This window comes from Paramisgurnus dabryanus, chromosome 4 (assembly GCF_030506205.2).
Source record: "Paramisgurnus dabryanus chromosome 4, PD_genome_1.1, whole genome shotgun sequence".
Lineage (NCBI taxonomy): Eukaryota > Metazoa > Chordata > Actinopteri > Cypriniformes > Cobitidae > Paramisgurnus > Paramisgurnus dabryanus.
This window is the reverse complement of record NC_133340.1, coordinates 38,994,115-39,007,870: the sequence shown is the minus strand read 5'-3', so window position 1 is coordinate 39,007,870 and position 13,756 is coordinate 38,994,115. Positions and strand designations below refer to the sequence as shown.

The 13,756-nt window shown below is 36.2% G+C and overlaps 1 protein-coding gene and 1 non-coding gene across 2 annotated transcripts; both read right to left on the bottom strand.

The window, feature by feature from the left end:
• Positions 1 to 231: 231 nt before the first annotated feature.
• vps37a (VPS37A subunit of ESCRT-I) lies at positions 232 to 12,298 on the bottom strand. Its single transcript, XM_065254504.1, has 12 exons — positions 11,836 to 12,298; positions 5,868 to 5,942; positions 5,667 to 5,784; positions 5,210 to 5,310; positions 4,830 to 5,040; positions 4,250 to 4,320; positions 3,994 to 4,121; positions 3,732 to 3,790; positions 2,439 to 2,507; positions 1,582 to 1,725; positions 752 to 870; positions 232 to 667 (listed from the first exon to the last, which is right to left on the bottom strand). The coding sequence occupies exons 1-11, from the start codon at positions 11,943 to 11,945 to the stop codon at positions 790 to 792; spliced, it is 1,167 nt and encodes a 388-aa protein (XP_065110576.1). The 5' UTR covers positions 11,946 to 12,298; the 3' UTR covers positions 232 to 667; positions 752 to 789.
• Positions 7,425 to 7,639, bottom strand: LOC135736158 (small nucleolar RNA U3). Its single transcript, XR_010527812.1, has one exon. It is a non-coding gene; the product is annotated as a small nucleolar RNA U3 (small nucleolar RNA).
• Positions 12,299 to 13,756: the final 1,458 nt, after the last annotated feature.

Genomic DNA, 13,756 nt, shown 5'->3' with positions numbered 1-13,756 from the left:
TGCAATGAAGTCTAATTTTCCTGTGTATAAATAGTGGGAATTATCAGAAATGCAATGAAGTCTAATTTTCCATCCTTCATTACATTAACATATAAAAATGTATACATTTCATCTAAAACAAAGCTGACACGATTGACATATTGTAAGCAACAGTTCATGAACTGTTTCTTCAGGTAATAATACCATTAACCAAATAATAGCATAAAGGGTATTGAAGATGCAAACCAGAACTGGGATTATTCTGAATGTTTTATTAACCTATCAAATTAAATAAACATATTATACAATGTCTAATTATATTACAGGCTTTATCAACAATATTAAATACAGTATGATTTTTTCATAGTTAAGCTTCCGGCAGCATTAACACCGTTTAAGATCATTTTCAAGTGCATACAAAGCCCAATCCCAATTGTCACATGTCAACTGAAAGTGAACTAATAAGCTTCAAACTCAGCCTGTTTCTGACAACTAATACGAACACATTGCTCTCCTCTGATTACAGTCTTTGGGTCAAAGACCGGGCATCTCCAGATCCTCGCATCTGGTCACAACCCGAGTGAGCATTTACCTGTGCAAAAATCACTTTGATTTAATTTAAGAACCATCTCTTTTCTGAAGCATTTTGGGAAACACAAGATGTGCTGCTGGTAGATTGATCCCAAACCTGTGAGAAAAAATATTCATGTTTTACTCAGCTTGAAAACAGATCTATTAAACATCTGCAATGATAAGAGAAAATGTAAATGACCTTTCTCAAAGGAAAGAGCACCATACAGTACATTCGGTTTAATGTGTGGCAGGAAACTGTCCATGTGTGTTCATGCATTGCTGGAGCTTTTCCTCTTTGGCTCTTCTGCAATGACAAAGCTAAAGAACAAGGTACAAAAATATTACAGACAGATCATTAACCTAATAACACTGTAATTTGGAGGTTGACGTGCTGTCTGAGAGGCACAGAGACCCAGAGTACTCCCCTCAACTGGGATAGATACCAGTTGAGAGTGAATTCTCTTGTTAATGTGATGTCACACTGATAATGCCCTGCCCACAGCCACTGACTGACTTGTTAATTTTACCTAAAAGCTTTTTTAAAAGGGGTTTGTTAACACATTGTAGCGCTAATGCAGACTGTTTTCACGGGAATCAGATCTATTTTTAACCAAAAGCACTCACTGTCTGTTTTTGCTCCCACCCAAATGGGGGCATTTTGGACATGCTATAACAAATGATCTGTTGGGTATTTTGAGCTGAAACTTTACCCACATTCTAGGCACACTTGAAACTTTAACTACGGAAGGCTGCGTCCTTCAGAGGTCGCATTTGTAGGCTGCATACATCATAAAATTCATATTATTTCAAAATATTAACAATTATAAAATTGTGAATGACTTGTGAATGTAATGCTCGAGTAACTGAAATAAACCAGGCTTCATGACGCATGCAGCCTGCATAGATGACCTCTGAAGGATGAAGTCCTTCGTTATAAAATGTCCATCATCTTTTAAAAATAGGTATAATGTATGCCCTTCAATACTTCCATATCATGCATTCTTTCAAAGTCGAATTTTGCTGTAATACCGTTCTCTTTTCCATGAAGCTTCCTAAAAAATCATCAATTTCCGTCTTTCCTTCCAGAAAGTTCTCAGCCGTCTCCTCTGACTCTTCTTCAGCCTGATGGGCCGCTACCTTTAATCTGGCCTGCAGTGCACTGACACTGCAACTCTGTCAGGATTAAAACACATTTCAGTTGTTTTCCAATTACAGCATTTTTATTCCACCTAAAGAGACACTCCACTTTTTTTTTTAAATATGCTCATTTTCCAGCTCCCCTAGATTTAAACATTTGATTTTTACAGTTTTGGAATCCATTCAGCTGATCTCCGGGTCTAGCTGTACCACTTTTAGCATAGTTTAGGATAATCCATTGAATCTGATTAGACCATTAGCATCGCGCTAACATTAACCATAGAGTTTCAATATTTTTCCTATTTAAAATTTGACTCTTCTGTAGTTACATTGTGTACTAGGACCGACTGAGAATTAAAAGTTGTGATTTTCTAGGCGATATGACTAGGAACTATACCCTCATTCTGGCGTAATAATCAAGGACTTTTCTGCTGTAACATGGCCGCAGCAGGCGTAGTGATATTACGCACTGCCCGAAAATAGTCCTTTAATACATCACAAAAAGTGTAGTGTCCCGATAATGTAAACCAAATATAACAGGATTTAGTACAAACTAAAGTCAAAACAGCAATGCACAAACTTTGAGAGAGTAAAAGCATGAACATTTATGCAAATTCCTGAGGTAGCATAGATGAAAACTAGAAAACTGTGTTTTTCATTTCCTTGTCAAACTGACTCATTTGTCTACATCGTATATGTAAATGATCAACAAGGGAGTATTTATTATGTTTGTATCTGGTGTGCTTTACCTCACTGAGCTCATGTTGTCTCTGCATCTTGGTTTCAAATACTGACTTCATCTGTGTTAACTGTTCATACTACAGCAAAAAAAAAAAACACCAATAGATCTGTTAGCATCCTAAATGTCAAGACTTGAAAACATGCAATCAGGCGTAAATGTCTCAGGCATGAAAATGTATTCCTTCACAAATAATTATTATACTTTGCAAACGTAATATGAATTAGTATTAAGTATATCTTTTTAGTCAATTTCCTTGATAATGCTTTCAAAAAATCATTAAGGTAATTTTGCACAAAGACGTTGGTCACTATCACAAATTTGATAACATTTAAAGGACACATATTATGCCCACGTCTCAGGAGTTCCGAGAATGTGTCTGTTAAAAATCTGACTTTTTCCCATGTTTAAGTGTTGTAATTGGGTCCCCAGTGCTTTTATCAACCTAGAAAATGTGAAAAAGATCAACCCTGTAACTTAGTTTTGGTAATCCATTCTCCACAAGCATGTGAAAAAATTGGTCATTGAAATTTGGCTTCCCTGGTGATGTCAGAAGGGGAAAATACCGCCCCTTAATCGGTACTATCCAGCCACAGCACTGCCATTTAGTGCAGAGATCAGCTCATTTGCATTTTAAAGGACACACCCAAAACAGCACATTTTTGCACACACCTACAAAGTGGCAATTTTAAACATGTTATAATAAATTATCTATATGATATTTTGAGCTAAAACTTCACATATGTACTCTGGAGACACCAAAGATTTATTTGAAATCTTTAAGAAAGTTTTGTGAAATGTCCTATAAGCTTTAGCTCAAAATACCCCAAAGATCATTTGTTATATAGCATGTCCAAAATGCCCCTATTTGAGTGGGAGCAAAAAGCGCTGTTTTCATGTGTGTACCTTTAAATGCATATGAGCTCCAGCTCCAAAAAATTGGTTAAAATAATCAGTCAGTCAGTGGCCGTGGACCGGGGCTTTGTTTGTGTGACATCACATTACCAAGAGAATCAAAACAGCATGTCTAATGAGACTGCTTTTGTTAATAGGGATTAAAAAAGTAGGAGGGTGGATTTTTTTATTGTAGGGTTGTTGTGTTCACACACTGCAAACACACATTTATGTGCAAACACCTTGTAAAAGAGGATTTTGCATAATATGTGCCCATTAACTGCATTTTGGACTTCATTCAAGAAAAAAAATAAAAAATCCAGATTTTTTACGTTTTAGATATTTCACTCTATGCATATTTTTATCTACAATAAATATGACATTAAATACATTTTTTTTTAAAACATACTTTACACAACATCTCCTGTCTCTTGCCTTCCAGCTGCGGCTCGAGCTGCAAATTTTTCTCTGCAATAAATATATAATAAATATTCTCTGTAACTTGCAAACCTGGAACAAAACACCTAACGACATTTGAATTATGTAACATAATTTACTTGATGACGCAGATTGTAAAGATCTAGAGTGAGTTGTAATATTTACATTAGACATTTTGCATCGAAGACTTTAGACTTAAGAGTGTATATCTAAACTCCATAAAAAACACTCACTGGCCATCTCCACTATGTTGTTGACCAGCTCCTCTTTGTCCGTGGTCACTTGTTTGAGCTGAGGAAGACACATGAAGAACTCCAACAGCACATCATCTTGATCGCTCATGTCCTTCAGCTGGGAAACACTGAAAGATCACACATAACCAAAGAACATGTCAATTGAAATATAAAAAAAACAACTTAGATATTTAGTACGTACTCTATTTAAGCAGACTAGAAGCTAATTATGTAATTGTGACCGTCAGTATTGTACCTCATCTCAGAGAGTTCTGGAAATAAATCTGGGATTTCAGGCATCTTGTACATGTGTCCATTCAGACATGACTGCAGAGATCAAAAGACAACGAATGAGCATTTACAGGTCATTGTCCCCTTAATCAAATGTGTAATTCAAATGAGTGAAATTGTAGACCAGGAACTATGACTGAAGATTCAATATTTTGTGGAAAGATACTTAAAGGTCTAAGCAACCTTTAAGCAACTAAACAACTGAAAACATACGCCAGCCACAGATGTAAACGCCCCCCTAAGGGTGCCTACACAGTAGAGAAAGCTCTGATAGGCTAATGTACAGCTTTTGAATTATTATTGCAATAATACCATGTATTCAATATATTTTCAATATAAGTTTCTGTTTTTTATGTCTCTATTTCCTGTACTTATATGCATTTACTGTAAACATGCTTTGCCAACAATGCAAAATATGCTATAGAAATAAATTGCCTTTCAAAATAAAAGTTTGTTGACACTTAGTCCTAAAGATCAGGTAAACAAAACCCTAAAGCATCTACAGTCTCAAGAGTAAATATTTCGGACTCAATTCTTTGAGATACCTGGGAGTCAGCAGTTGGTACAGGAAGAGGAAGGTCTGTAATGAGTCCATAAGCTGGTGCTGCTGGTCGGGGTGGTGCTTGTTGAGGCTCCACCCCTGCATGTGGCACAGGGGAGGGGCCAACAGGCCGCTGAACATCCTGTGGTGGGAAGGCGGGAACATAATGGAAGCTCTGAGTTGGGTAAGGTGGCATCCCAGATGGTTTGAACATACTTAAGAAAACAAGGGGTATAAATTAGAGATCTCCTGTTTTTAACAAAATTTAAATTATTTTAATTATCAATTAACCAAATAAATAAAAATTAAAGATGAAATAATCAATGATGTGGATTGTGGCAAAATGACACGCCTCGAGAAGATAAAATACTGAAAACTACTCACTATGGAAAGGTGGTGGGGCCTGACATCAAGACAGGAGGACTTTTCCAGAATTCATCTAGTAAACTCTGAATTACTTTCCCTAAATCTGAATGCATGCCAAACTTGAGGGAAAACGAAAAGAAAAAGTACAATAGTGAGCTAAAATCTTCAGTCATACCTATTGGAAAGCAATCGTTCAATGTTATTCACCTACTATTCAATTCACAAGTTTGCATTAACATGTAATTGATAGGGAATGAGATAAAGCATATTTGGCGTATTGTCAGAGGGGAGGGCTAAAACCCAGAGTACCCCCCAACCCCTTAACTGGGATAGATGCACCTCTTTGCACTGTTTGGTTGGATCACATGACCATGCTCCTCCCAAACATAGTTAAATAAACTTTATTAAAATACCAGAGTATGAAATCAAATCATTAAAATGTCATGCAGAAAAAAAACAGAAAAGAAACCCTTACATTGGTTATGAGTGGGCTGGTAACCATTGTTCCACTGTTACTGTCTATTAAATGATGGCCTACTTGTGGAAACACACTGACCACTGGTTTCTCCTGAGGAAACTGTGGTGGCAGCAAGCTGTGGATGAAAGTAAATAAAATATTAATAACCTTAAAAAAAATTATACAAATACAATGTATAGAAAATCACTTTTTACTTACATATTGACAGTAATTGTTAAGTTGTTGATGGTAAAAGGAAGTCTATACTCCACATCCTTCTGGATTTCTGCAAGACTGGAGACATTATGCACATCAGATTGTGGTCTTCCAAGCAATGCAAAACTCTAAACTAGGTGACAAATATCGAATCTCACACATCTTTGTCTGTAAAAATCAAATGGGGAACCCCCGCCTGCATTTGTTAGTCAATCAGAAAGCTTGGTGGCATCTTTTAACAGTCATGTGACTTTAAGTGGGAATTACCCATTTACCTGACTAACAAACTGAATGTAGTAATAGTGCTTTACAGTTCAGTTTGATGTTGATAGTGAGGTCGCAATGAGCCCATCAAGTCCCCATCAGTAAAACCCAAACACCCCTTACTCAACATCAAACCAAAAAATATGTTCCTTTTAACTTGAATTGTACTGGATATCATTTAGGATTATCAATAATAATATTAAAGCAGCACAATGGTTAATTATTACAATGGTTACAATTTATACACAAAACTAAGGGGAATTAGAAAAAACTAAAAGAGGCAAAATTTCCCTGGAAAAAAAGGAATAGTAAATATTTTAGTACATGGAAAAACATTAAATCTTTGCCGGAATTTATAATCAAAGCTCAAGTAGAAATTAACATCAAAAGGTCATGAAAAATATTTTTTAGCACGCACAAACTGAACTTACATTGTACAGTTGATATCAGGTTTATTTGTAATTTTAAAGATAACAGTCATGCCCCATTTACACTGATAGTTTGGTATTACAGTATATGGCTGAAATAGCTGCCCAAAGACACTGCAAAATTTCCCGACATGGCTTATACTGCTGTTTAAACAGTACTGTTTATCTTCTTAATAAAAGGCCTATGATTGCAGTTGGACAAAAGTTTTTCAAATATATTAACATCCCAACAACAACTGATAATTGGTAAATGTGTTCATAGGTTTTGATAATATAATAATGCTGAAGTTTTTATTTAATAATTTAAACACCATTTTTAACAGTTGTCTTAAACTGCTAATGTTATCCTACTTGCTATTTTACATTTGTAAGATACCAAAACAAAAATGTATATATATTACAAGTAACACATGTCATAAATGTATTTAAAATATATTTACAGTACTTAATGTCAACAGACACTAAAATTAACCACACTCTAAAAATTATAAATAACACAAAAAACTACAATGGACCCCCTTAAACTGAGTACAAAACCAATAACTTAGATGCTAACTACACTCTAAATCAGTGGTTCTCAAACTGGGCGCCGCGAGATGGTGCCGGGGGTGGAATTAAACCTAACAAAATAAGGAAACTAACCAACAGCACTACTTCGTATCATACAATATGATTTCTTTAATTATAAGTTAAGATTTAGTACAGTATTTTGGTCATAAATTTTCTATGGGGGGGTGTGAAGGTATACGCCATACTCAAAGGGGGCCCCACATTGGAAATATTTTAGAACCACTGCTTAATTAACTGAACAATATTTAAATATAACATAAATACTTACAACTTAATCTATCTTTAACTCAATTCTCAAACCACTCTGTTCATACTCCTCTCCTCCAAACTACTAAAAGCAGTAAGGAACATTCATCAATGACATAAAGCATATGAACTTAATCATTACTCTACACCTGAGTCACGCTCAGAAAGAAGTATCAAAACTCATCATCGTGGTTTGGGAGACGCAACACTTTCGAAACACATTTCCTAGTTAAGAACTATAGAAATGATCCCTGAAAGTATAGTCTTAACCTTCTAACAGTCAAACCAGCCCCGGTCTATTATAGCACTCGTAGTCTCAGAGGTGGTGATCACTAGTCGTTGACTCTGGACAGTATACTTAACAGCGAGGAGATGGTCCTCACTGCGGAACACAACATCCAGGGGGCGGGGTTGGATCTAGATCCAACTCCTCCCACTTTATATACTTTGTTCCGCCAAATGAACCAGTATATTTGCGTTGTTGCAGCCCGCAATTAGTTGCAACCTGTGGTAGCCAACGTTTGCTCTTATCAATTTAAGTGTACGTTTGATTAATAATATAGTTGAGAAAGATTCATAATTTTGAAAGTATCACAGTTAGGTGTAAGGAGAGGTACGGACACGTTCCCAACAGTTTGATATCACTGAAGAGATTTATTTGTACATTATCCCACTTATAACACAGCTATTCCTACGAGTAAATATAAAAACAAATTTATTTGATATCTTTTATTAGCAAATTAAAAAAGTAAACCATCTACGAGGGGAAACCTGTTTCCTAATGGCTGTAAGCAAAGACACGTTAAAACAAGTTCATACAAGATAAACATTCAATTTATTAATTTCTAAATAACATGCCATAGCCTATATATTTTAATAATTATGCATATTTATACTGTATCCATTAATAGGTCTTAAACTGCATGTGGGAAGATTACTCATAGTAGGCTTACCCGAAATGTTTTACTCCAAAACATTATAGCAAAAAACTTACATTTCACCCTAAAGGTACTACTTTTATTGTAGTCATGAGTAAAGTTAGTTTTTATGTCAAAATAATAACTTAATTTAGTTACGACTTAATGCGGAAATGGTAACCCAGCAACACGTGTATGACGTATCTTGTGGTAAAACTGCCGACCAATGGGATCTCTGGATCGGGATCCAGCTCCGCCCTTGGATCTAAATCCAACCCCGCCCCCTGGATGTCGCGTTCTGCAGTGAGGCGCTACTGACAGCGAGGGGGAAGGACATAACTTGAAACAGTAGTTTTCCATACTGTTTTATTTTGTTAGGCCTTGTAACTTATACACATACTAACTGATGTCAGTGTGTATAAGTAACAGGCTAAAAAATAATGAACAAGAACTAAAAAAAGCATACATCAATATTCACAGATTAAAAACAATACCTTACAACAATGCATCTATGTGGATATAAATTGTGGTCTTATTGTCGCAGTTAACGGTAGTACTGTACCAGGTCAAACATATCATTTAGATTATAGTAAAGCTATGAATTAATTTTATTATTTTAAAGCATGAATACGGAGTATGGACTTTCCTTTCATTTTTTATGGTTTTATTGTGTTTTTGGGGAACACCGTAATGTGTTGATGCTTTGTTTTGAAAATAAAAACATTATTAAAACATAACTACACCGTTGTTTCCAGCCTCCTAAAAACAAGGAGTTGAGTTCCTGGTTCTATGAAGCCCCTCCCTCAAAAATACGCACATGTTCCATTGTATTTTAAACAGTGGCGTCAAAATTGAGTTTGAGCCCGAATCAGACACAGGGAATATTTGTGAAGAGGAGTGATCAGAACCTGTGCAAGCATAGATCTTATTGCGCTTTTCCAATGCATAGTACCCCACGGTTTGGTTTGGGTCTGGTTGGGTCAGCTCACCTCACTTGGCTTGGTTAGCTTTCCATCGAGTTTAGTAACACTTCGGAGTGGGAGGGAGGTGTGTCGTTATATTTGTGAGAATCATGTGAGAGCGTCGTTGTACATTCCCATACATTCATTTATTTCTCAGTTTGCCACACACAAATAAATGTTTGCACATCGCGTGTATCACTACCTCTGTCTCACATGACAGTTTCTGTACAAACACCCATGGCGTCAGTCGTCGCGCTACGCTGAGCCTCATTTAAGTCACATTTAAGCATATATGTGGACGTGCGCATCGCGAATGTGCCGCCACAAACTGCAAGTCTGGAAAAAAACTGTTATGGTGTCCCTGATTCTCAACCTGTGGATGTTTTTCATCGCTAAAAGGGAGTTTGGGAACTTACAGAAAAGCACAGATGACAACAGGTTTACTCGAGACAATGCAAGCTAGCATAAAGCTAAAGCTAATCTTTTACATTATAGCGATGACGCTGGTAGTGACGAGTTTCTCAGACCAATGAGTGATCTACAGTATTTTCGTGTCACGTTTTGGTATCAGCTCGGGTCATTTGGAACCCCGACCAAGGTGGAACTAAAAACGTATCGGGTACTACCTACTGCACCCAGTGAAAAGCCCCCAAAAGTAAGCTGACCTGACCTGACCTGACCCAAACTAAACGATGGGGTACTATGCAATGGAAAAGTGCCAAAAGTAGGCTGACCTGACCCAACCAAACCATGGGGTAGTATGCAGTAGAAAAGCACCATTATAGTACGTTTCAGAATGGTATGTTTTTGTTTGTAGTTGTCTCATACTTTTTAGATATGTTGTTATTTGTTGGTATTATCTGATTACAGACTGCGGATCTACAGTGATCACTACTGACTGTATATCACTGTTATTTTTATCTTTACAGAACGAGTGTAGCCAAATATCTGTCGCCAGAATTAGCCCATTTCGAAAAAACAAACTATGGCTTTACTATAGTTCTGTGTACATCTCTAGCTTGGCTAAACATTCAAAGTTCGCTGGTGGGGTAGGTCTTTGTAGGCATTTGTCAGTTAAGTATGAATTAGCATTTAGCTAACTGGCTAATGGAGATGTAGGTAATCGAGCCATTTCCTGTTGTCTTTAGAAGTGATTTATGTTAAAGAAAATATCTCTTTTTACATTGAACTTTGTTGAATGACTAAGCATTTAGCCTAGCCCCATTCAGTCCTATGGCTCCAAACAAGGATGAATTTAGAAGCCACCAAACACTTCCACGTTATTCCTATTTAAAGACTGTTACATGAGTAGTTACACAAGTAAGTATGGTGGCACAAAGTAAAACTTTTGTTTGGAGCCATAGAAATAAATGGGGCTAGGCTAAATGCTAACACATTCAAGAAGCAATGTACAAAGAATAAAAGTGCACGCATTGAATAAAGATAGGTATGTATTAATTCTTCTAAGTGGAGTTAAGAACATAGTAAAATATTGAAAAACGGTGGTGTTTTCCTTTAACCGAAAGCCCTACACAATCTATTTTCATTGCTTTAGTCAATAAGATGTATCAAAATTAGTTCTTTAAGCATTTGGCAATTTAAGACAAACTTGCTAACGGGCAACCATGGAGTAAACATCCCCCGGTTGGGAATTATTTACTTTAAATACACATGAACCGAGTAGCATTAAAGTCTATAACTGAAAGATCAAGATTGTTTGGTTATTTTTAGAAGTTATCAATGTGAAACGTGTCCAAACATGTTATGTCACAAACTCTGACAAGTCATTATTCAAGGAAGTCCTAACAGCTCATGTGAAACAAATGCTTTTATCTGTCCGTTCTGTTGAAAAAAATACAGACGAGATGTACTACAACACTAATTTAAGACCTATCCTTCTAAGAAGGGATCTGAAGTAAACAATAAGAGCTAATACTTTAATCTGAAACACAGTACATAACATCCAGTACACACACACAGGTTTATCCTCACTAGTAAATCTCACAGACTTTCAGTGTTTTGGTATAAGGCTAATGAAATGTTATATCCCCATCACTAAACAAACTTGAGAATTTTACTAATTTTTTTTAAGAAAAACAACAGAAACCATTACAGAACTTAAACTGGATTTAATGGTTATAATGGGTATTGTCTTACCATAATATGTCTCTATGGTGGGATGTTACCTGGTTGAGGTATTTGGCTGGTTTAAGAGCATTTCTGCCTCAACATCTCATTATATTATTAAAGACAATTTGCAACTCCCTTGTAGTAAAATGTGTACCACAACAACAACACTAAGCAGACATTCTGGATTATTCATCTTACTCTTCTGGCGTGAATTTGGCCATTTGGAGCAGAGACACCAGAAAAAAACCCCAGAAGATAAACAATTTGTTAAGTTTAGATTTTTTTAGTGAAGTACAAATCAAGACATTATTCCACTCAATGCCTACTAGGCAGCATTTCTGAAGAATCACACACGTGTCCAAACGTTCGCTCACCATATTGGGAGCGCTGTAAGCGCCAATTTACAGTAGAACGGATGTTGTCTAGATAGTCAGCTCTCTACATTTTGACTTACTTGGTGTGTGCAGCTTTGAGAGACTCGATTTGTCTCTGTCTTTGTTTCTGTAAACTGTTCAAAGGAGGGATCGATCCGGAGCCCTTGGATAGAGGGAAAATCCAGTTCATTCTCGTCTGCTACCACAAAACCTAATGCTTGAATCACTTGGCGGTGTCAGTTTAAAGAGGCCTGACAAAACGAAAGAGCAATGTAAGAAACAACAAACGCAACCATTAGCATTAGCAGCGAGTTTATCTAACGTTTGTTAGTGATATTGGCGACCGATCACCCGTTTTAAATGGACACATGGGAAAACAAAACGAAACGCTTGTGATTATTTTAAAAACGAAGCTAAATATCTGTGGTATTTTTATAACTATAGTGTGAGAAATCAAGCTTTAGTCTGAAGTATACGGGCTCGGAAGAAAACAACCCTTGTGAGCGTGACGTCAGCTGTTTAACGCTGCTTGCGTCATCACTCCCAGCATGAACGAGTTTAAAGAGACAGGTCTTAAAAAGCGTGTACAGTAAAAACAAGGCGTGTATTGTAGGCTGCTGTGTGAATTTTCTTAAAGGAGAACACCGCCGTTTTTCAATATTTTAGTATGTTCTTACCTCAACTTAGACGAATGAATACATACCTATTTTTTATCAAATCGTGCACTTAATCTTTTTACATCGCGTCGTGAATGTGTTAGCTTAGCCCCATTAATTCCTTAGGATCCAAACAGGGATGGATTTAGAAGCCACCAAACACTTCCATGTTTTCCCTATTTAAAGACTGTTACATGAGGAGTAACACGAGTATGTATGGGGGCACAAAATAAAACGGATTAAAAAATGAGAACTATATTGTATGGCGGAAGAGCACTTAGTTTGCAGCACTTCGCCCTCGACTCGCAGTAACATCATCACTCCTGACTAATCCCACTGTCGTTCAAACTTCCTTCAATATTACTGCCCCTGAGGTCGAAGTGCTGCAAACTAAATGCTCTTCCGCCATACAATATAGTTCAAATTTTTATCCGCTTAAAAAATCGCCACGTTTTATTTTGTGCCACCATACTTACTCGTGTAATACTCATGTAACAATCTTAAATAGGGAAAACATGGAAGTGTTTGGTGGCTTCTAAATTCATCCCTGTTTGGATCCTAATGAATGAATGGGGCTAGGCTAAATGCTAACATATTCACGACGTGCTGTACAAATATTAAGTGCATGCATCGATAAAAGATAGGTATGTATTCATTCGTCTAAGTTGAGGTAAGAACATAGTAAAATATTGAAAAATAAATAGTGTTTTCCTTTAATTCCGATGAAAATTTTTTTTTATAGCTATTTTATTGGCTACTATCAGTATCAACACTGAATCTGCGTGTTTTTTTTTTTGTTAGGGATGATTTCGTACGATACGTTTTTCGCTCGTATATATTTAAAAAAAATATATTTTGGCTAAATAATTAGCTCATTAAATTATTTCAATTTGTGTTTTTTATTTCTTATGGTCATCCATAGCAGTGGCACCCTTTTTTGCTGCCCCTGACCTCACCAATGAATTTACATTTAACAACACAACCTTTTGCCTATGATAAGTTCATAAATATACTTTAAAAATACAATTGAAATGTATGTGATAATAGCATTTTTTCAAGTTTTACACTGATTGCACCACATTACACAGAAAGTGTACCAGCCTACCTACTACATTGAAGTAGTTATTTTTTGAGAGAAATCTAAAAAAATGTCATTTAGCTATAAAGACCACATGGTGTACGCTGGATGATGTGATATCATGCTTACTGTTTATACTACTGTTTACACAGTACAGTTTAACTTCTTAATAAAAGGCCCATGATTTCAGTTGGACAAAAGTTATTCTATTATCCCAACATTCTAACAACAACCGATAATTGTGAAATGTTTACAGGAAAGATATCA

Coding starts and splice junctions, on each gene's coding strand:
- vps37a (XM_065254504.1), bottom strand. CDS start 11,945: ATGAACTGGATTTTCCCTCTATCCAAGGGCTCCGGATCGATCCCTCCT. Junction 5,785..5,867: donor TTAACAATTACTGTCAATAT/GTAAGTAAAAAG, acceptor TTTCATCCACAG/CTTGCTGCCACCACAGTTTC. Junction 4,321..4,829: donor TACCAACTGCTGACTCCCAG/GTATCTCAAAGA, acceptor TGATCTCTGCAG/TCATGTCTGAATGGACACAT.